Source organism: Myotis nattereri (genome assembly GCF_964212035.1).
Source record: "Myotis nattereri genome assembly, chromosome: 17".
NCBI lineage: Eukaryota > Metazoa > Chordata > Mammalia > Chiroptera > Vespertilionidae > Myotis > Myotis nattereri.
In genome coordinates this window covers 14,432,465-14,457,455 of record NC_138092.1, presented here as the reverse complement: position 1 = coordinate 14,457,455, position 24,991 = coordinate 14,432,465, and the positions used below count along the sequence as shown (strand labels likewise).

The 24,991-nt window shown below is 37.6% G+C and overlaps 1 protein-coding gene across 20 annotated transcripts in view; it reads right to left on the bottom strand.

Annotated features, from left to right (window-relative positions):
* The window catches only part of RIMS2 (regulating synaptic membrane exocytosis 2), a gene marked incomplete at its 5' end in the record, with an annotated part of 342,653 nt that overhangs the window by 221,989 nt on the left and 95,673 nt on the right, over positions 1–24,991 (bottom strand). For 6 of the 20 annotated variants that reach the window (XM_081111187.1, XM_081111186.1, XM_081111189.1 and 3 more), the window contains one exon: positions 15,287–16,232. The exons of 12 other annotated variants lie outside the window; for them this stretch is intronic. In XM_081111187.1, the coding sequence (XP_080967313.1) occupies positions 15,287–15,408 (122 nt within the window). Of the gene's footprint in view, positions 1–15,286; positions 16,233–24,991 lie in introns of those variants that run through there. 2 more of the 20 variants (XM_081111210.1, XM_081111211.1) reach the window with 1 other exon arrangement.

Genomic DNA, 24,991 nt, shown 5'->3' with positions numbered 1-24,991 from the left:
GGTAAAATCAGAAAGTCACAGTGATGTGGGAAGAGTACGTGTGTCCAAAAAAGACAAAAAGATCAAAACTAGGGTGGACTCAGTTTCTTCCCCCTCAATCAAAAACCAGAGCAGTTGGTCTCTGACATTCACTGGCGAACTAAGCAGGCATCAGGGAGCTACATTGGAAGATGATCCTTCCTCCAAGATAGCGTACGTAGCAGCCTCCGTAACAGGACTCCAAATGGCACGCACTCCAGAGGAAACCTACTGACCTGCCAATGACGTAGGGACCCCGAGGATGATGAAATGAGAAAACTTTCCCCGATCCCTTTAACAAGGCTTATAAATCCTTCCTCCAACTGCTATGATGGGGCCGGCTGCTATAATGGCATGCCCTGGCCACCCTCCCTCAGCGACTGTCCTCCTCAGATAGTATTACTATGCAACTAGCTAGCTCCTGAACGCTTAAAAGGTGGTGGTCCACATTAAATGAAGTAAAGATGCTTGTATTTTCCTGGAAAATTGTGAAGGCAGGAATCAAAAGACGTAGTGAAGAGTGTATGCTGGAATAGTTCTGCTATGTAAGAGGAAAACACTCTGGCTATGCTCCTCAGAGAATTCAGGAACTATTCCATTGACCGAGGTGGGACAAACACACTTGTGGGGAGCAAGGGGGACATGAGCATAGCTGAAGAAGAAAGAAAAAGACTGAGCCTAGAGAATGAATGGGCCGGCTCAGTATGTAAGCAGAAGCAAGGAATGGAATGCTGCTGGGCCTCGGCCCCATTCAAGGTTGCCCTGAAAAGCAGTGATGAGGGGAAATCTTCTCAATAGGTACAGCTTCAGGGAGTACATCTGGCTATCCATTTTGGTGAAGAGAAGATAGATAGATAGATAGATAGATAGATAGATAGATAGATAGATATGAATAACTAGCTGATTGATTGATTGATCAGGGGCCAAACAAAACAAACAAACAAATAAAAAAAAGCAAGATTGGAAGCTCAAGGACAAGGAGCTGCAAGTCTGAGAGATCAGGGACAAAGAGTTCTAACAAAGAGGAGCGTGATGGACCTACCAGCGTGAGCTGAAGGTGTGTGGACCTTTGCATTGCACATTGTGTGCATCAGAGAACATCTGCTACAAAAGAGGCATTAAATAATGAAGTAGACACGTAGGTTGGTCATGACACGCCAGCTGACCTCTGGTTCCCAACCCCACTCACCCCCACAAGTGAAACAGGTCCACGGAGGCAGATATGTAAGCTGTGGACGTACCCAACAGTGTCTTCTACTCTCCGCAGGACTGAGAAAGCTCCTGCTCCTGATAGATGTCTGACCTCTCAGCCTCAGGTCCCTCCAAGGTGACGCCATCCTTCAGAGAGACCAACTGAACGTTTGGTAATAAGTTGGCTACACAGAACTTCTTCCATCTTGTAAGGGTCAATAATTGATTCAAACAGGTATAGGTGGGGCTACAGGTATAGGTTTGCCTTGCCGGCCCAGAGTACCTCGAAGTGCCACTGTACATGTGCTCATAGAGTGTCTGCTTTACCTGCAGGGGATACCACATAACAAACTTCAGACCAAGCAAAGGACATATGTCTCTGTGGTGGTAATGCAGCAAGGATATCAATCATGGAATCCACTGATCGTACACGTACTGTGGCGTCCAGAACCTTTCCGCCTGATCAAACAGTAGAATGCCCTGCTACACATGCAGCTGAGACTCCAGGTTGCAGGAGACGCCCTGCAAGGGAGGGACACTATCTTTTAGGATACAGTATACTTCTTAAGTCTCTGGCTATCAGATGTCGCTGTGTCCCCAATAGGAAGGATACACAGGTCAGGAACCAAGGGGTGGAAGTAAGAGTGACCCACTAACCACTACTGGCAGGTATCCACTTGGGAAATGCATACCACACCGCTGCTCAGGCTCTGGAGATCCTGGCTCCCAAAGCATGGGCGGCTTCTTCAGCACACGAAACAGGCTACAGCCTGTTCCCTCTGTGCTTCTTGCGCCAGAAAAGAATAAGCACACCGGCAGGAGTAACTGCCCCTGATCCTTGTGCGGGGGTCAGATGGCTGCTACAGAGTGGGGGCAGGAGGACATGCCTGACGTTCAGATTATCCCCAGGCTAATAATCGTGTTATCTGCAAGTCATGTTGCCACTATAAATGGGAATCCATCGTAAGGACATGATGACAAGGAGCTAAGACTCTGCAGGAATGAGGGTCAGATGCTACCTACCAAGTAAGTCACTTAGGCCTTACAGACGAGAGAGAGAAAGGAGTTGGTAAGTATCCATGATGGCCACAGGGTCCATTGCAGTGGTAGGGGACAAAGTCCTCCTCATCACAGTTTTTACAGAAATTGAGAGCACAGAGTTCTGGAAGCCCTGTGCCTGAATGGAGTAAACGGAACTGTCAGAAGCAAGTGGCTCCAAATGATACGAGGGGTACAGCCAAGGCGAGTGCACCACCTTCCAGCTGCTGTGAGCGTTGGCTGGTAACTGCTCACCACTAACTCTGTTCACCAAAGAAATGCCTCAAATGACAACAGCCTTTTCACCCAGGAAATTACCCCCACCCCAGGGATAGATGCTAACCACTGAGGGACTGAGATAGGAGTATATAGAAGAGAGGAACAACGCTAGGGAAAGAGGCGTGCTCCAGTCTCCCACCGCCATGACTGGATGTAACCCGAGGCCACATCCTTGATGAGCTCCTGCCTGTCATGCTTCACTCATTCCCTTCCAGGCTTAACTCCTGTCAGGCTCTGGTCTAAGCAACTTACACCAGGTTTTCTTTTTCTTTTTCTAACCCTTAGCGTAAGTTCTAATGAAGTGGATTTTTCAGGTGCCAGGTAGCCAGAAGCACGAAGACTTCAAGACTAATATTAATTAAATATGAAGGCTCTGACTTCTAGTTCTCAAACTTAAAAAGCGAGTCAGTCACCTGCAAGTGGCTTCTCCATTAGGGCAGAATCAAAGTGAGACCAAAGGCCTAGTTTAAGAATGATTCCTCTGAACCCAAATTTTCCTGGTAGTAAGTTGACACATCACCGTATAAGTTCTCCGAAGATGGACATCCTGATATGCCTTTCCACCATCTCCCCGCTCCGTGCCTATAAAGCACTTGGCAAATTGTAGGTACTTAACAAAATTAGTTGAAAAATAAAAGTACTTGATAGCTGCCTTTGTTTAAAATGGGTGCTTCTTAGCTTCTCACAGAAAATTATATGTACTCAGTGTATTAGAAAAGGATTTAGCCCGGCTGGTGTGGCTCAGTGGTTGAGTGTCAACCTATGAACCAGGAGCTCAGGGTTTGATTCCCGGTCAGGGCATGTGCCCGGGTTGCAGGCTCGATCTCCAGTTGTGGGCATGTGTGAGGCAGCCAATTAATGATTCTCTAGCATCATTGATGTTTCTCTCTCTCCCTCTCTCTCTCTGCCTCTCTCTGAATAATGAAAAAAAATATACTTTTTTAAAGGATTTAAAGATAAATATCACATGATCTCACTCATTTGTGGAATATAATGAACAACATAAACTAATGAACAAAAATAGATCCAGAGACAGAGAAGCATGGAACAGACTGTCAAACTTCAGAGGGAAGGCAGAGGGAGGGGAAGAGGGAGAAGAGTCCAACCGAAGGTGGGAGAAGGGGGGGAGATTTAGCAAAATTTAATCCCTACACAAGGGTCAAGGTTCCAGATTAAAATTTAAAAGATATAGCTACGTTTTGTCTACAGTGTACAAGTCTCAACAAATCACTGAAAATATAATGAAAGTCAACAGAAAACTAAGATTTTGTTTTATGTGCAAGATTTTATGAACCCACATAAAATGAAGCTAAGCTCTATTTCTCTAAATATCCTAATCTCAAACATTTTGGGGTTTTGTTTTTGTTTATTTTTTACTTCAATTACAGCTGCACTAGAAGCAATGTTAGTATCAAATAAGTATAAGACATAAAGCTATTTCTTAATGCCAACCCTCAAATGTCTACAGATGTATAATCAAGTGTAACCACAAATAGGATTTAAACAAATCTGGTGAAAGCAGTCTGAGAAGTTTAAACAGATGCTGAGAGAGTTCTGAATCAGCTGTAAGATTTGATGGAGGAAGATGTCTGGCTGATTGGGTTAACAAGGCTCACCTGCATTTCTGCAGCTAGCGGCAATGAGATAGGGCTCCATCAGGCTGTGAGGACTGAAAATCTTACTCCGATTCACATGCTAGCATCTTGTTGCTGATAATGGAGACTTATGCCAAGAGAGAAAATTGTCAAGTCTAGTTTTCTCACTGTTCAACAGTAAACATCCAAATGAAAGAGATAATTCATAAAGTAACATCATGTACGAGAGAGAAAAAAGTAATTTGTTCTTCAGAGCTAGTTAAAAAAAAAAGAAAAGGCAACAATTTCAGATGTGGAAACAAGTTTTAGAGATTTTTGTCTTTATTATTTCCAGAGATAAAAATCAAGATGAAATTCTTTCCCAGATAAAAGTGTGTATAGGGGAGGGGATTTTTGGTACCTAATTAATTGAGAATAAATAAACTCCCATGTGACAGCTTTGAGGACCTAGATAAGCCCAGATACCCTAATTTAATATCATTACAGACAATACAGTTTTTCCTCAGCAATCTAGAGATTTTATCCACGAAAATACTAGACCCTGCATTCTTTTTTTTAATGTATATTTTTTATTGATTTCAGAGAGGAAGGGAGAGAGATAGAGAGATAGAAACATCAATGATGAGAAAGAATCATTGATTGGCTGCCTTCTGCATGCCTAGACAGTGCAGGCCTGTTCTATCACTGCTACTCCTGCCTATATCAAAGGTCTTCCTTCACAGATGTAGAGAAGTTTTATACCTTGCAAAAAAAAAAAGTGGAGGAGGAAAAGAGATGAAGAGGAGAGAGAAGGGAGGGTGGAAAAACTTCTGTTCTGAGTGTATTCATTTAATACACTTATTCTATGACTGCTGCCAGATTAACAAGTGCACCTCCCAGTGGCGGCTATGGTTAAAATTGTCCAACTTTTTAAATTAATGTTTGGCTCTTGAATCATTTCATTCCCACTGATGAATTCACTGAACTTTCCAATTTGTTGGAAAACACTTTGGCGTTATCTCTTAAATTTGAACATATGAATGGAATATATCCAAGAGAAACTCTTACATATGTACAACAGGAGATATGTTTATAACAGCATTCTCACAACAAAAATTTAGAAACAATCCAAAGATCCACAGATGGGAGAGTGGATTAAAACCTATGATACAGTCACACTATGGAATATCATACAGCTGTCAAAATAAGTAATTAAAATTAACTGGAAATAAACAAAACAGTACAAAGTTTTTTAGAAATATATAAAGAAAGTAAAGGAATGATGAACATGGAACTCAATATAATTGGCATAAACTGGAGGAGTTGGGAATATGAGATGAGATAACCAAATGGTTAGATGTAAATTATTGTTAAGGTTCCAGCTCTTGCTTGGGATGGTAGGCACATGGGTGCTTATTAGGTTATTATAAATTAATTAACATTTTCCTGAGTAGCTAGTAAAAGGTTTCCCTTCTTGCCATAAAACTAGGCAAGACAGATGAAACCACCATTTTAAGGCACTGGATGTGGTACAACGCTGAGAATCTTGAAACAGAAAATGCATATTAAATAAGTTTCACACTAGTTTTCTGATTACAGACAATCTCCCAACCATAGCATGAGGAACTGAAGCCCATGGGGGCAGAGAGCATCGCATTTACTGAGCATAAGAAACAGCTGCTAAAAACTGTTAGATTAGAATTCATATCCAAAACAGAACAACAAAATACATGAAGCAAAAAAAAACCAGACTAATATAAGAAACAGACAAATATTTAATCATCGTTGGAAGGTTTAACACTCTTTCTCAGTAAATGATGAAAAGCAAATAAAAATTCATAGGGATAAAAAAAATTTGAGAATACACACACACACACACACAAATTACAGACCAATATTCCTAATGAACATACATTCAAAAATCCTCAACAAAATATTAGCAAACTGAAGCAACAAACATTAAAAGTATGATATACCATGACAAAATGGGATTTATTCCAGGGATGCAAAGATGGTTCAACATCTGCAAATCAATCCAAGTGATACACCACATTAATAAAGAATAAAAATTCTATGATCAACTCAGTAGATGCAGCATTTGACAAAATACAACACCCATTTGGCATAAATAGATCAATGGAATAGAATAGAGAGCCCAGAAAAAAACACTATTCATTTATAACAACTAATTTATAACAAAGGAGTCAAGAATATATAAGGGGGAAAGGACAGACTCCTCACAACATGGTGTTGGGAAAACTAGGCAATCACATGCAAAAGAATGAAACTGAACCACTATATTGCATCATACCCAAAAATCAACTCCACATGGATTAAAGACTTTAACCTAAGGCCTGAAACCATAAAACTCCTAAAGAAAACACATGCAGTAAGCTCCTGGACACCAGTCTTTCCAATGATTTTTAATATGACAGCAAAGGTAAAGGCAACAAAAGCAAATATAAACAAGTGGGACATCAAACTAAAACGCTTCTGTACAACAAAGGAAGCCACCAACAAAATAAAGAGGCACGCTTTGGAGAGAAAAATATCTGCAAAATAATATATCTGATAACAGATTAATATCCAAAATATATAAAGAGGTGATATAACTCAATAACAAAAAACAACAAGCCAACTAAAAAATGGGCAGAGGATCTGAACAGACATTTTTTCTTTTTTTTTTCTTTTCTTTTTAAATATGTATTTTTTATTGATTTTTTACAGAGAGGAAGGTAGAGGGATAGAGAGTTAGAAACATCGATGAGAGAGAAACATCGATCAGCTGCCTCCTGCACATCTCCTACTGGGGATGTGCCCGCAACCCAGGTACATGCCCTTGACCGGAATCGAACCTGGGACCCTTCAGTCCGCAGGCCGACGCTCTATCCACTGAGCCAAACCGGTTTCGGCTGAACAGACATTTTTTCAAAGAAGACAATCAATGGCAGATGGGCACACAAAAAATATTTTCAACATCATTAATGATTAGGAACATGAAAATCAAAGCTACAATGAGATATCATCTCACACCTGTTAGTTAGAATAGTTATTATCAAAGAGACAAGAGATCACAAGTGTCGGCAAACATGTGGATAAAAGGAAACCCTTGTGCACTGCTGGTGGGAATGTAAATTGGTTCGACCACTACGGAAAGCATTATGGAGGTTCCTCAAAATATTAAAAATAGGCCCAGATGGGCTGGCTCAGTGGTTGAGCGTTGACCTATGAACCAGGAGGTCATGGTTCAATTCCCAGTCAGGGCACCAGGGTTGCAGGCTTGATCCCCGGTGGGAGGGCCTGCAGGAGGCAGCCGTTCAATAATTCTCTCTCATCATTGATGTTTCTATCTCTCTCCCTTCCTCTCTGAAATCAATCAAAAAAATTTTTAAGAAAAAAATTAAAAATGGAACTAACATATGAACCAGCAATTCTACTTCTAAAGAAAACAAAAACACTAGCTCCAAAAGATCTCTATACCCCCCATGTTCACTGTAGTATATTTACAATAGCCAAGATGTGGAAACAAGCTAAGTGACTGTGGATGGATAGTGGATTAAGGAAATATGATTTATTATTAGATAGATGATTATAAAGCATGTATATATATATTAAAATATTTAAATATTATTCAACCATAAACAAGAAAAAATTCTGCCATTTGCAACACCATGGATGTACCTTGAAGGCATTATGCTAAGTTAAGTAAGTCAGACAGAGAAAGACTGATACACAAATTCATAAATATGAGAAGAAATAGCTGGGTGACAAAGGGAGGAGGGGGTGGGGGTAAAATGGGTAAAAGTAAAGGTGTTCAAAAACTACAACTTCCCATTAGAAGAGAAATAAGTCCTGGGACGTGATGTCCAGCATGTGACTATAGTTAACAATATTGTATTATACATTCAAAAATTGCTGAGAAAGTAAATCTTCAAAGTTATTATTACAAGATAAAAAAAATAAATAACTGCAGTGATGAATGTTACCTAAACTAATTTTGGTAATCATTGTGCAATGTATATATGTATCAAATCATTATGTTGTAGTCCTACAACTATATGTCAGTATATCTCAATTTTAAAAAGAATTACTATAAAAATAAAATGATCCCTAACTCGTTTGGTTCAGTGGATAGAACATCAGCCTGCGGACTGAAAGGTCCCAGGCTCAGTTCCAGTCAAGGGCACATGCCCTGGTTGCAAGCTTGGCCTCCAGTAGGGGGCGTGCAGAAGGCAGCTGATCAATGATGCTTTCTCATCATTGATGTCTCTATTTCTCTCCCCCTCTCCCATCCTCTCTAAAATCAGTAAAAATATTTTTTAAATAAATTAATAAAATGAACAGAATTATGAGCTAAAAACATGCAAGAGGCCTCTAGAAGTTGAGAGCCACCAGGAAACAGGAACCTCAGTCCACAACCCAAAGTACTGGGTTCTGCCAACAATCTTAATGAAGCTGGAAGTGGGTTCTTGCATGGTCTTCCAGAAAAGAGCCTAGGCTAGCTGGCATCTTGATTCAGCCTTGGAGACCCTAAGCAGAGAGCTCATATGACCCCACCGGAACTTCTGATCTACAGAAATGCAAGGTAATAAATGGGTATTGTTTTAACCCCCTACACTTGTGGTAACAGAAAACTAATATGTGATGCACTCATATTAAGTGTTTTATAAAGTAATGAATTTTCTTAACAGAATAGATATCCCAGAAAGCGAATCTCACTTATACCATTATTTAATTGTCTATAAAGGTGACAAAACAATCCAATAGGGTGCAGAAAGTCTTTAATTCTAATCAATAAATAGTGATGGAACACTGACAATCCAGAAAAATCTAAATCTTGACTTCTATCTTCACACCATACACACAAAAACTAATATGTGAGAGTGTGGTATATTTGTATCATGGAATATTACTCAGGAATAAATACAAATGAAAAAGCTATTCATACATGTAATGACATGGGTGAATATTTAAAATTATGCTAAGTCTTTTGTGAAAGAGTATATTCTATATGATTTCAATTATATAAAGTTCTAGAACAGACAGAGTGCATTTATAGTGGGGGGGGGGAAGCAAAACGATATTTGGGTATAGAGCAGTGGTTCTCAAACTTCTGGCCCTTTAAATACAGTTCCTCATGTTGTAACCCAACCATCAAATTATTTTCGTTGCTACTTCATAACTGTAATGTTGCTACTGTTATGAATCGTCATGTAAATATCTGATATGCAGGATGGTCTTAGGCGACCCCTGCAAAAGGGTCGTTCAACCACCAAAGGGCTCGTGACCCACAGGTTGAGAACCGCTGGGTTACGGGCTGAGGGAAGCTGGCATGGACTGGAAAGAAGCCTGAGGGCTAAGTGTGGAAACTCAGGGGTTAATGAATATATAATCCCTAAGTCAAGAAGCTCATGGTAGAGTGACTTTACCATATCACACAGCCAGTAAGTAGCCAATGCAAGACATGAACACAAGTCCTGACACTAGACAAGGTAAAGCTACCACTCTTTGTGGAAGAGTCAGGCATAAATCAATCCTTGATTGAACATGGCAGCTGTCCTTGTCATTTTCCATCACCTCTATCTCTGACATTTCAAAGGTCACACAATGAGAAGGAAAATTTAAAGGAGTTTAAGTAAGAAGTCCTGAATTTGATTTAAGCAATCTGCTAAAAATTGTGTTTCTTGGAGTCTAATGTGGGTCCCATGTCCCACTTTCTAAACCAGAGCTGTTCTAATTTTACCTGTTTTCCATATTGAGTTAGTTTTTGAAGAAAGTATTCTCTGATAAAAACAAACAAAAAGCGTAGATTACAAAACACTAGGCAAGCCCTGCTGGCATGGATCAGTGGTTGAGCACTGACCTATGAACCAGGAGGTCATGGTTCAATTCCAGGTCAGGGCACATGCCCAAGTTGTAGGTTTGATTCCCAGTGTGGGGCATGCAGGAGGCAGCCAATCAATGATTCTCTGTCACTATTGATGTTTCTCTCTCGCCTTTTCTCTTCCTTTCTGAAATCAATAAAAATATATTAAATAATAATAATAATAAGCACTAGGCAGGAAAAGGGCCTTTACATTTGAAGATACTACAATTTTAAAGTTCAATGGCTTTTTCCAGTTTGTCCAAAGGAAGTGTTCACACACATTTCTGATATACTTAAAATGTCTCAAATTCAGAAGCCAAACTCAAATCATGAGGGATTCTTTTGCTGAGTATATGAATCTTTGTAATTCGTAAATGGATATGAAGACAGCCATAGCACATATGAAATGAATCCATTTTACTATTCAGTTAATAGTGCCTGAATTAAACACAAAGAAGTTTACCAGTAATTGTCTTCCTTGAGTTTTCTACGATCTTTTATGGTCATATAAAAGTTTATAATAAAAAAGTACAGTGAACATTTACCTGTCAGTCATCAACAATAGCAGTAACTTTATAAAAAGTTATTTAAATAAGGAAAATACTTAAAGATTATTTATCAGTATCAGATTAAGTATCTAGACCAGGGGTCCTCAAACTACGGCCCGCAGGCCACATGCAAATACAAATATTGTATTTGTTCCCATTTTGGTTTTTTACTTCAAAATAAGATATGTGCAGTGTGCGTAGGAATTTGTTCATACTTTTTTTTAAACTATAGTCTGGCCCTCCAACGGTCTGAGGGACAGTGAACTGGCCCCCTGTTTAAAAAGTTTGAGGACCCCTGATCTAGACTCTAAAAATAGTAGTTATATACATATCTGTGAATTAAGTCATTTTAATTAGAAATATATACTTGTTAAGATAACCTTTTATGTAGATAGTATATAATTTTTATATTTATAATTATTATACATTTAACAAGGTTTATATACATGCATAATACACGCATGTTGTGTGCATCTATGCACATGTCTCAGACTACTGGGTGGCTCTAAACTTCAGAATACAGATTGTTTATAAAATATGTTCCCATCATGACATATTGATTGTGTTGCACTCCTACCAACTCCAAACAATACACACTGTGAGTACTGCATTCCCAGAGCTATGAAAAGTAAGCATGCTCTTATTTCAATGTCAAAGTAGCCAATAATGTGCCATGATAAATAACAGGTGTCTGAGCCAAAAATCCTGAACACATACTGATGGCTTCATTATAAACCAAAGCGATAGTAAACGCTGTGTAAATGATTAAGTATTCCTGACAACAACAAAAAATAACACTACCAGGCTAAATAATTAAGCATTTATTTTACAAATTAAATAAATAACACTGTTTTATATTTCTATTTTTAAGTAATATTGTTTTAGAACTGTGAAAATGTTTCAGTGGAAAAGAATCCATTTACACTAGGTGACTTCAAGCTTTCCATTTCTTTTTATAATGAGAACAGCTCCATAATTTACTGTCCAATAAACACTCTTGAGAGAGAGAAAAGTGTTATTAATAATAAAGAGTGGAAGATAGCAGTCATAAACTAGGACTAGTTCAGACAAACCGGAACTTATGGTTAACTTACTTACAATTAAAAATACCTACTACAAATCCAAATATTCTTTGGTCTGCTAAGTTTTTTTACTCTTACATTTAAAATGAAAGTCTGTATATCTTTTAATATAAAAGTCTGCACACATGTACGAAGGGAGAGAAAGCCTGTCTTTACCTATTCCGACTAAATCAAGTTCTATTATGCCCCTGTGTGGCCAACCAGCACAGCAAATTCACTCTCACACCTTTGGTGACGCAGAAATAATCACAATCTGGAAGAAAATACGTTTTCTTCATGGTACAAGAAAGATTACTAAAAATCAGTAAATGGGGACACTTGGGAGATATTAAGTACATTATTCCAGAAATGTTATCACAAAAGATGGCCATCATCTTTTGAATAATGTTCAAAGCAATTGATTATTCAACGCAGTGAACTGTACTAAAAATATACCTCTAGCATCCCAATATTTATGTTTCCTTCCAAAGACAAGATTGCAAAACTTAGATTTCATAATGAATTTAATACTTGAGGACTTTTCTACAGGCAATAAAAGCAATTATCTTTGTATCCGGATTAATTTATTTCGGGGGAGATGAGTTTACAGTAAGAAAACTTGATAACCAGAGTTTAAATCAAAGTGGCATTTCATCAAAACCTATCAAGTGGGTTGCCATAGGACACAGACACTGTGTGTGGCTTCTTCTTGCTGGACCTTCAGTTATTTCATTTTAACTGTAAAAGAACACAGGATATCCTGCCACCTCTTTAATGCCCTACAATGGTACTCAAGATCCACAATGATAAGAGAATAAGTTAAAAACTTCCAGATTGAAACATAGGGTTCTGTACTATAAGGTTCCCAACAAAAAGCCTAAAATATTCTAATGATTTCCACTCACATGTAAATTTCAATTATTCATTAGGTAATAAAATGCTTTAACAATCTATATTAATCTCCAGTTTAGTGATTTGTGATACATAAAATGTTATAGGTGTCTTTAAAAATCTTTGCTCCTTTGCAAGTTGAATCTGGAAATGCTTTTGGAGCAATTATTTTGGGAGATTTTCATCTTAATCTTCTATTGCTAATATGTCATAGAAGTAAATTGCCCTATCATCTGACAACCTGATGAAGGTTGCGTTGCAGATTTAGGGATAAGATTGGGTACCTAGAAAAAGCCTCAAGAAAACTCCCTGAAAGGGTCCTCTTTAGATAATACGTTGTCTACAACTGATACATGGTACTATTCTAGTCATTTCTCCTAGAAAGCAATTCAGAAGAAAATATAACCTAATTGTCCATATCCCTGGTGTTACTGTCTATCAGTGTAAAGATGGAATTAATGTCACAATACAAATACTGAATATTCCATTTCAACTAGTCCAAACAGACGAGAACTATTCATGTAATAATAACCAAACTGTTCTTTCCAGAGGTGATACTTATGTAATTGATGCTTCAGATCTCAAACGCATAATGTCCAGTCCATGAAGTTGAAAGTCTCATTACTTAGAAAAATTTTAAGTTGTAAGATAACATCTTCTGATGACATACTAAGTCATTATTCTTCCATTTTTTTCTTCAAGGATGATTTTTTTTTAAAGTCCAAATCTTACTTTCTGATTCTATGCTAACTTGAAATGTTGATGCTTAGGTATTTATATTTTTTTCATCTAAGCAAAATAATAATTTTAAAAGACCATTGTGTCTGATCGGCACACAAAGTAACCAAAACATTAAAATATGTGCAGGGGGGCTTTATTAACTGTACGTTCTTATAAATTTATTTTTACTCTTCATACTTCTAAAATAATAGCTATTTTTAAATTGGTTTTGACTTACTTTGTAAGTAAATCAAGTACTTGATTAGTTATGAAGATCAATAGATCTACATGAGAAAGAAAAGTCATATGTTTTTAGAAGACCAAGTTAAGAACTTAGGAAGTGGTTTTTCCCCCCTAAAACAGAATAAATTCTTTATTGATTGTTTCAGATTATTTAGGTTAAAAAAAGTTAAATAAGACTGGTCTTACAGAATCCTTACAAACTCCACAATTTAATATTTAATTACCACAGCATAAAATCCCAGATTGTTAATAATGAGAGCATGACAATTATAAGCATGACAACTTGTGCTAAAAGAAACTTGTGGCCAAAGCAAATGTGTAGTAATAGGGGTGCATATAATTCCCTCAAAAAATAGATATTCTCATATTTTAAACCTAGTAACATTTACTTTAAAATTAATTCCATACTATGCACAATTCTTAAATATTTTTAAACACATAAATTCTTGGCATTAAAAAAAAGAGAAATCAAATATGGAAAGTATTTATAAGGGATGAGTACATATCCTAAAACTCTAGTTACTAGTACCTTTGGGTCAAGGAATTCTTAAGAAAGCCATACTTAAATCAATACAGATTATTTTTATCATAAACCATACACTTAAATATTATATTGCTAAGTAAGAAAACCCACTATCTTTCTATCTGAAACTATAGATAACCTATCATAGCATTTCACATGCTGCTATATATTTTACATTAGTCTGAAAACAAAATTATTAAAAAAAATAGAATTAGTTAACTGAACAGATCTGCACTGGGGAAAGATGTGAAATTTTATTAAAAGGAAACATGCTGCTCCATATTCAATGGAAAGGTCACAGATATATTTATCATCAGTAAATGTTTTAAATGCCTAGAAATTTATAAAGCCTCCTTTACGTTTGTTAAATCAAAACATATACTGCTATTAGGTATTTCTTCATCTCTAAAACAGGCTGCCTCACATTGTTCAAAGACCCTAAACGGAAGAGAACTGCAAAACCATTCAATATTCTGTGCACTATTAGTTTTCCCTCGATTTCCAGAAGATTTCAATACATTATCGTTTCTTTCTCAGTCTTTCCCCACACGTATTGAGTGAAAATGAGCTTTTTATTTCTATACTAGGTATATCACATTAGAAATTCTCAAAAGACAAGCAACTTAAAGGAGGAGAAAACTGGATGACAAAACTGAATTTTAGAAGCATTCTTCTATACGCTATCTCTTTAAACCATAAGCTAGAGAAACCATCTAAAACATATGTTCAGAATTTAACAACCTTCACCACACACACATACAAAAAGATCAGGTTGAAAAGCAATAGAATTTATAACAAAGCATCCTTCCAAACTAGCCAATCTAATACAAAGCCTTATTAGCAGTTCCATAACAGAGCCTGTTTAAAGGTGATTATTGATCCCTGCATAGAGAAATATCTCAGACCTAGAAAACATCTTCCGCATGTTTTACAAAGAGCATGCATAACTGCTAATTCACCTTTTCCAGCAAATCACGCATGATTATTTAGCCCCATCCCCATATATGCAATATAATAACTGCCATCATCACAAAGAGAAAGATGTCAGGCATTTTAAGTTAATCCTTTTATTTCTTAGAAAATGAAATCATGAAACAGCCTGCATGATTCAGAGGTCAACCTAGTTAAATTTAAGATGCTTTCTGTGCTTTGAAGTAAGCTTGCTTTCCTTCCTAAAATCAATTAAGAACACTACATAAAATTGTCTATTTCAGATAAAAAGACAACACCCTGATGATGCTCACATTTTAATACAGAACAATTTTTACAGACATATAAGATTAGTATTCTGAAAATACCAACACTAAAAGAAAATACAGTTTAGCTTTACTTACCTTGTATTATTCAGCGTTTGTCCAAAAAGCTCATTTTGTAAAATATTTGGTGGGGATGAAAAAACCCCATGAAAATGAGATAAAACAGAATTGCAGACCTGGCGCAATGTCTCAAATTGCATTTTCTTTCTTTTCTTTTTTTTTCCCCCCTCTCTCTCTTTCTTCTCTTTATTTTTCCTTACCACCTGTCTTTAAAGTCATCTATTTGCACACGCTGTCAAATAAAAACATGCCAATCAAGTTCCATATTTCTCCGGAGCTCTGTAAAAACTGTGCTTAAATGAGCAGAGGTTGATAGTTAATTGTACAGTCATTATTCTTCTAATTCAGTCGTAGAAGATTCAGTGCCCGAGCAGCTTTCGGCTTTCTCCTGACTGTAGCAAGAATTCCAAACAGCAGTGAGCTTTTTGGGGCTTCCCCAGCTGAAGTGTGAAGCTGACTGCTTTCATGTACTCTACTCATATTTCTCTAAGCCTATTAAAATCACGCCATGAATAGATGCTGCCGTCAGGAGTTTCAGCACATCTGGCTGCCAGCAATCAAGTCGAAGTCATAAAAATGGGGGCAAGGTCTCGTCTCAATGCTACCACCAGGTAAAAGGAAGAGAGGTGATGCATTCTCCAGCCCTCCCCTCCTTCCGTGGGAAAGAAATAACTCCGGCAACAGAGTCTATGGGTCTCTTCAATGTTCAAGCTGCTGCATAGGGCCAGAGCATTCTCAAAATAAGTGGTATCGCCTTTGATACCATGAAGCAATAAAAAGAGGAGAGGCCAACGGAGCTTTTACTGTCTGCATTTACAATGCCGTACTTCTTCTAAAGAAACATGTGGAAATCTTCTTAATGTCTTATTTAATTTTAAAATGTCTCCACTTATGTATTTTTCTAAGAAAAGTTAATAATGTCCCTTTTAAAGGCTATCCATAGTGACTACCTGATTACTTGTGTAATTTTAGGGGGGAGGACCCTATCAATTAAAAATCACGTAAGCAGCACACATAAATATCAACATTCCCGCAAATCAAAAAACACAGCTAACGCCAGTGAGACTTTATCGATTATTATTCATTGATTTCAATAATGGTGGTCATAGCTTTCTTCAGAAAAGGCTGTTTCCTGGAGGCTCCAGTAGTATATGAATACAATACCCCAGATCATCCTCCCTTCTCACTGAGTAGTTCTGGTTTAGATAAAATCTTGGATTATTCTATATCCAGGTGCATCCATCTTTCTACAAAAAAAATGTTCTAGAAGTGTGTAATCCAAATTTTAAAAATCAACACACTTATACAGATGATGAATGTTTCTTGATCTTTAATTGCTCCTAAACCATTTCATTTATTTAACAGATGCATCCCTTTTAACCCCTTCTCTTTTACCTCAACTTTTTTTTAAATATATTTCTTTGATTTCAGAGAGAAAGGAGAGAGAGAGAGACATAGAAACATCAATGATGAAAGAGGATCATTGATTGGCTACCTCCTACACGCCCCCTACTGGGGATGAAGCCCACAACCCAGGCATGTGCCCTTGGCCAAAACTGAACCCAAGACCCTTCAGTCTGCAGGCTAAAGCTCTATCCACTGAGCCAAGCCTAGAGCTAGGGCTTTACCTCAACTTTTAGCCCTAACTCCCTCTATTCCCTTCTGTACACATACCACTATCAATAAATAGGCATGTAAATACACTAAGAAGTTTTTTTTAACTGGTGAATTCTTTTTTGACATGAGTAAACATGTCACAAAAGAACAATACAAAATAAGCATGTAATAATACACATTTTAAATGACACAAAAATAAATATTCTATAACATAAAATTTTAAACAACTAATTTTTTTTATAAACTAAGATGTCCAATTATGGGGTTTGTCCTCAATTAAAAGTGCTCCTATTTTGCTTATTATTTAAGCAATAACTTTTATAGGTGCACACTAATCTAGTTATGAAATATATATACACACATAAAGTATTTTTTCATTTACAAAGTACTTCTAAATCTATTTTTTAATATCCAGAAAACATGAGTGGGTGGTAATGTTGCTATAATTTTTTAAAATTTGTTTTTAATTTTTATTGAATTTATTGGTTAATAAAATTATTTAGGTTTTATGTATACAATCCTATAATACATCTTCTGCATATAGTATTGAGTGTTCACCACCCAAAGTCATCTCCTTCCATCACCACTTATCACCCTTTCACCCTCTTCTATCTTCTCCTCACCACTCCTTCCCTCTTTTAATCACCATACTGTTGTCTGTGTCTACAAGTTTTTTTGTGGTTTCTTTTTGCTTAATCCCTTCACCTTTTTTACCCAGCCTCCAACCTCCCTCCCCTCTGACAGCTGTTGGTCTGTTTGCTGTATCTATGAGTCTGTTTCTATTTTGTTTATTTTGTTCATTAGATTCCACATATAAGTGAAATCATTTTGAAGCTGTAGGGGACTGAAGATCACACAGCTTGTAAAATATCTGAATGAAGATCTTCAACTATGGACTCCATTTCAAATGCTCCTTACCTATCTTTCTCTCAACTGCCAACATACACACACGGGCACATACACACACACATAAATACACACGTCTATTTGTGAACAGACCAGTCTCTGTAGATGAACTGAAACACCAGTGATCAATCAAGGATATTTCGGTTAGAGCAAACATCTCAAAATTTCTCACACTTCTGAAAGATCAATTTCTATAAATTGAAACATATACATTTTTAAAATTCTTAATTTCAAAGCTCATACTATCTGTGATAAAACATATAAATATATCCCCCCATGGGTAGATTCAATTCTTGTAAATAATCAAAAGCCCTTTTGAAGCAAGTCTATTAAATAAGAGGTTGATTACACAGCAAAACATTCTTTGTTTTTAAAGAGAAAATTTCTTTTGTGTTTCAAAATAGGATCTGAAAGCAAGGTCAGGAATACTTTCAAAAATGGTCTAAGCAATGGAAACATCCCTGGAATGAGCATTAAAATAACTCCTTCTAACGAGCAAACACTGCAGCTACTGCCTTTCTCTGGGTCTCACCACCAACAGGCACTACTGGTCAGCTTCCTCTTCGTACCCTCAATATCACACAAGTGATTTCTTCAGCTTTCACCTGCTCCTCTTCCCTAAGGGCTCAAATGTCACTTTCTTGAGAACACTTAAATTTTACAGTTTTAAAGATGTCTGGCTTTATTTTGAATTTCTAAGAGTTCCAAATCTTTTCTATTATAATGCTCCATACATGTAAACATCTAAACATAGCTGATCAACTAATGAAACCATATGGTATACAATATGTATAATCTATAACAAAATCCATGAAATGCTAAAGAAATTTTTCATCTTATTAAAATATAGATCTGTAGTTTTACCTGCATAATTGAAATAACTGCACTACTCTTCCATTGCATTATTCTTGTTCCACTGACTATTTGTAGCATCTGACTCATCAAAATCTTGGGCTTAGCCCTAGCCGGTTTGGCCAGTGGATAGAGTGTCAGCCTGTGGAATGAAAGGTCCCAGGTTGGATTCTGGTCAATGGCACATGCCCAGGTTGCAGGCTCAATCCCCAGTAGGGGGTGTGCAGGAGGCAGCCAATCAATGAGTTTCTATCATCATTGATGTTTCTATCTCTCTCTCCCTCTCCCTTCCTCTCTGAAATCAATAAAAATATATTTTAAAAAGAAAAATTGGGCTTAGAAGAATTATAGTCCAGAGAACCAGGTGAATTATTACATATTTTGCAAATGGAAGTCTGGTATTATAATATTTCCCTAAGCCAAAACCACAGACCCATTCATCTCAGGGATAACAAATAAGCAAAAAAATAAAAGGCAGATGACAAAACTTCCAAAAAGGGGTGGGGGAAGGGCATTCAATAAAGATACCTATATCCATTAGCAACAGTATATAGCCGCTTCAACTCCATGTGGGCCGCACAGTATATCCAGGTACAGAAGAAAGACTGCCCAGACCCAAAAAGTACACTGTAAACTTAAAGACATCAGGAAAGTTTAGTTCAAAATACCTACAGCAGTTTTCATTAACATGTTTTTTTCACAATGTTTATTTAAAATGTTTAATGTTGACATTATTGCAAGTGTCCCTCTCTTCTCCTCCTTTGCCCACGCCCTCCCACCCCTGCCTCCCCCTCCCTTGGCCTTTACCACACTATTGTCCATGTCCATGGGACACCTATAACCCCTTCGCCTTCTATATCCAGTCACCCCACCCCCCTCCCCTCGGGCACCAGCCACTCTGTTCCATGTGTCCATGCTTCTGGTTCCATGTTGTTGGTCAGTTTATTTTGTTCATTAGATTCCACATATTAGTGAGATCATACGGTATTTGTTTTAAAAGCATGTTGATGCTCAGTTGTTTTCTGATGCACAAAAGAGTATTTCCTGGGGCTTGAACTCTATCTCGTTTTGACCATTGCTACAGAACAGATACCTTACAGTTTCCACCATCTAGTTCAGAAAGGAATAGAGAAAGCTCCACAAATGTATGAAGCCACACCACCATCATTATCATCTGAATCCTCTTTCTAGACCAGAAATGTGAGGGCTAATCCTATGGAGTTTTTGGTGTGAGCTGCATTATGAGACGTATTGCAGGGTTGCTTCAACAGTCCAGTGCCAGAGCAACTCTTTTTTTAATTTATCTTTATTGTTCAAAGTATTACAGCTATCTCCTAACTCTCCCCGCTCCCTCCCCAGGTCTTCACTGCACTACTGTCTGTGTCCAAGAGTTCTGCATATATGCATATAAGTTCTCTGGTTAATATCCTCCTGCCCCCCTTCCCTCTGAGATTCATCAGTCTGGTGCGTGCTTCCATGTCTCTGCATCTCTTTTGTTCATCAGTTTATTTTGTTCACTAGATTCCACATATGAGTGAGATCAGGTGACACTTTTCTTTCTCTGACTGGCTTATTTCACTTAGCATAATACTCTCCAGGTCCCTCCATGTTGTCTCAAAGGGTAACTCATCAAAGCAGTTCCTATACCTACAAACCGGCAGCAGCAGAAGTATCTTTCCCATTGGATGCAAGAGTTAGGTTATTGAGTACCAATCCTAGATTTAAGCTCAAGAACAAAAATGTCCAGAGTGACTCTCTGACGCACAGAGATTCCATGGTTTAGAGCAGTGGTTCTCAAATTTCCTAATGCCGCGACCCTTTAATACAGTTCCTCATGTTGTGGTGACCCCCAATTTCATTGTTACAAATTGAACATAATTAAAGCATAGTGATTCATCACAAAAAAAACAGTATGTAATTATATATGTGTTTTCCGATGGTCTTAGGCGACCCCTGTGAAAGGGTCGTTCAACCCCCACCAAAGGGGTTGAGAACCGCTGGTTTAGAGGAAAGAGAACCAAGATCTCTGAAAACACAATTTGTCAAATCTCTCTAGACTTGCGACTGAGTGTATGCTCCCTTGGTAACTATCAAGAGAGTCCCTGAAAGCAACACCACAATTTCGGGAGCTATATGAATATGAATAAGATCCAACTCCTTCTCTGATAGCTACATTCACCAAGAACCACAGTATAAGGGATATTTATAGCCTTGAGACTCCAAGCACTCACACCTAAGCTTGCAAAATGTCTTCACAAGGCACCTCCGCTACCTAATAACTTCCAAGTGTCCCTAGATGCTTCAGTAGAGAAATACAGACTGCACATTGTTATCTTAAGAAAATTGGAAAGAATACTCATTGGCACAACTATAAACGTGTTTAGCGAAATATGGGAACAATAAAATACTATGCAATAATACTGGCCACCAAGAGTTCCCATCTGCAATTTCTTTCTTTCAAGCAATTTCCTTCTAGTCATTACACATGAAAAAGTGGGAAAATGAAGGCACTAAAAACATAGCAAAATATTATTTCACTATATGTGGATGCAGGGAGATCAATTGGAAAGCTAATGCATTAGTCAAAGGAAGACATTGGTTGGCTTGGATTAAAGTGATCACAATAAGATGGAGATAAAGGAGCATTATAAAAGGAAATGTTGAATCAACAAGACATAATGATTGATTTGCCACAGGGGTGGGAGGTGGTGTATGAAGGTCAAGAGAGAAGTCAAAAATGACTCTCAGATTTCTCTCTTAAGTAACCAAGCATATAGTCTTAAAACCTGCTGAGACAGAGAATGCTAAAGGAGGAGCACAATAAGGGAGAAGGAAGGGGAAGATGATGAGTTGTAGAATTTAAGTAGCATGCAAGATAGCTAAAAAGACTGATGAATATGCAGTTGAGTGTGTCACTCTGGAGTTCAGAAGAGAGTTCTCAGCTGAAAATATTAATTCAAGAAGCATCAGCATAGTAGTAATAATTTTAACCAAGAGAGTACATGAAATCACCCAAAAAATAAAGTTCGAAATGGAGAAGGGGGGTGGGGGGGGTGTAGGGGGTGCATTATAAGACAAAGCACCAGGGAACTATTTCCACATAAAGCCATCAGGTAAAGAAGACATGAGTGAAGGAGAGCGAAGAGGAGCAGCCACAGAAGTAGAAGGGAAATCAGGAGAGTATGGCAGCCTAGAAGCCAATAAAAGACAGTGTTTAAGAAAAATGACCAATTCCATGTTCTGTCATCTGGAATTTGAATAATTACTGCTTGTGACCCTGTGCTTCAAAACAATTCTGAAAATTCTCAGGCTCTTTTAGCCTAAAATCACTCACTCTATAGGACCCACCAATAAGGACTGGGAGCAGATAGCTTCTAACTTTCCTTCATCAACCTTCTCCCCTTTTTGGTCTTGGTTCAGCCAAAGCAGGACACCTTATGCAAATAAAGTCATGCAAACTTACATGTATTCTGATTCAATCCTAGCAACTTAAAAAATGTAGTTACAGAAGGTAGGGGAGGCCAAGGGATTGACAAGGGCGGGGGAAAAGGGAGACGTATGTAATACCCTTTGTAATACTTTAAGCGTCTACAGCCATACCACCCTGAACGCGCCCAATCTCGTCTGTAATACTTTAAGCAATAAAACTAAAAAAAAAAAATGTAGTTACATATGCCTGCCCCTTAAAAATGGACACAGAGCCCTGGCCAGTGTGACTCCGTGGTTAGAACATCATGATTTATCTAGAAGATATTTCTTTCTTTAATGCCTGACCACACATATCCAATCTAACAAAAGTAATTTCTATTAACTCCACCTTCTAAATGAAGCATAAATCCACATTTCCATCTTGTTACTACAATTCTAGTTCAAACTACCAACAACTCTCTCCTAGATTACTTCAATAGACTCCTAACTTCTCTCCTCATCAATTCTTACCCTACAAACCATTCTCTACATAACAGAATCCTTCCTATATAATAAAAGGGTAATATGCAAAATGACCCTAACAGCAGAACGACTGGTGGCTATCATACACACTGACCACCAGGGGGCAGATGCTCAACACAGGAGCTGCCCCTGGGGTCAGTGCGCTTCCACAGGGGGAGCACCGCTCATCCAGAAGCCGGGCTCATGGCTGGCGAGCACAGGTGGCAGCGGGAGCTTCTCCTGACCCCACTGCACCACTAAGGCCGTCAGTGGGACATCCTCCGAGGGCTCCATGTTAAACAATGGTATCCTAGCACATTTAGAATAGAATAGTAACTCCTTCATTTTACAGAAAGGAAGTAAGATGCATTTTTTTGGTCCAGGTGGTTGGTGATGGAGTTAGAATGAGCATGCACATCTCCTTCCTCTCAGGCCAGTCCTTCTTACATAATACTGCCACGTCTTCGACATTCAGCAACTCCTTATGGATGCTCTCATTTAAAATGCAAACTAACTTCACAGTGCATAAGTGTCCCAGAAAGTAAAAGAGAAAGTATGCTGTGAAAATACAAATGAGAAGGTCAATGTAGACTTTGGAAGTAAACATAATTTCCAAATCCCATATACTTTGAGAGAATAAACACCAGATCAAAATATATTTAGGGGAAATACTAAAATGAGAAGGTCAAACTTCTATAATCCTCCCTACTCATATGACTCTGATTCTTATTAAGCAAAGTCAACCAGAAAAAAACAGGTTTCGTACTACTTTCTAGTCAGGGATTTTAATCATGCCTCAAAACTTTTAATCATGTCAAATAATTTATATAAATGAATTCCAGATATATATCACAGAAGTTAAAAAGTTATTTTACATCACAACAATTTTGAGTCCACATATCCCATAGTCTTACAGTCTTCGTTGTATGAAAAATACAAACTTTTTCTGAGAAATATAACTAAAATTGGTCAATCTTGCTCTACCAACACAAATCAGTTCTCATGCACAGAAAAAAGGAGACTAACATTAAAGAGATTGGATAAATAGAAGTTTCAAGACAAATTTGAAAATATTATGGAGGAAAAATAAGTTGAAAACTAATATCTAAGAAACAGACAAACAAAAAACTGCTCAGGTGGAACTATAATAGAAAAAAGAACTGAAAAGAAAAAAAGTGGCAGGGGATTGTATCAGTAGAGGGGGAGGGTACCCTTAAGTTTAATTTTCCAGTTCAAGCACTGTGTAATTAGGTAAGCACAGTGAGAACGTTCCACCAACAACCTTCACACCAACCTTGAAAGATCTTCTTTCCAGACAAAACGTTCCAAATCACACCTTCCAACTTCCAACCGTGTCAAATAAAACATGTGGGTATATGTCACAGAAATAAAAGTACTGGATTATACGGAGCCACAATGTTTATTCTCTACACGATTTATTTTTGCTTCATTTTTTTTTTAATTAGAGGAGCCTTGGATTACTAAAGAAGAAATCCACGTGACTCTCTATTAATGTTCCTAACAAAAAAAAAATGTATCCCAAATCTTAGGGCAACAGCAATTCGTTATACATTGAGCTTATCTTGAGATGTCTGAAACTAAGTCATCCTTCAGGATTTCTAGTGATAGAAGAGATCACACAAAATTAAAATAAGAACAAGAGAAACACACACTACTACCGCTACCAAGTGCTGCACACATATATACACACATAGGAATGGGCATATATCACTAAAAATTAAATGAGACAATTTCTATAAATGTCTTACAAATTTAAAAAAATACATTTAGAAAACTCCTCTTGAGTCTTAAATCTCTCAGTGGCTACAGCACCTTTGTAGGTAAATGCTACCATCAAAAGATGCCAGGATCATTTCAAGAAAAACCTTGTCCCAATCCACCACCTATTCAACATTTTGCTACCTATTTCTCCTAGAGACCAAAGATAGTAAAGATCATTTGCTTACCATGATGAGCAACGAAATAAACCACACGGACAAACTCAAGGGCATACCCAGAAATCAAGTGAAACATAAGCAAGGAAGCTGAGAGTTCCGTATAGGTTAGTCTGTCTTCTATAACCCTGCCCAGATACAACTAAATGCTCTATTGGTGATGGAATAGGAGATGACTAAGAATTTCTAATCTGGCAATTCTAAGAAAATGCAGACTAGTGACCTCAGGGAGGTCCCTAAGACTCTCACAAGAATCTGCACGGTCAAACTTATATTCATAATCACACTAAAATGCTACTTGCCTTTTGAACTCCCATTCTCTCATGGGTATACAGTGGAGTTTTCCGGAGGTTACATCATGTATGCTATCCCAAGAAATTGAATACAGGAGATAAAAGAATCCAGCTGTCTTCCACTAGCTTATACATTAAAGGGATTTGCAAAAAAGAGTAAAATAATGCCA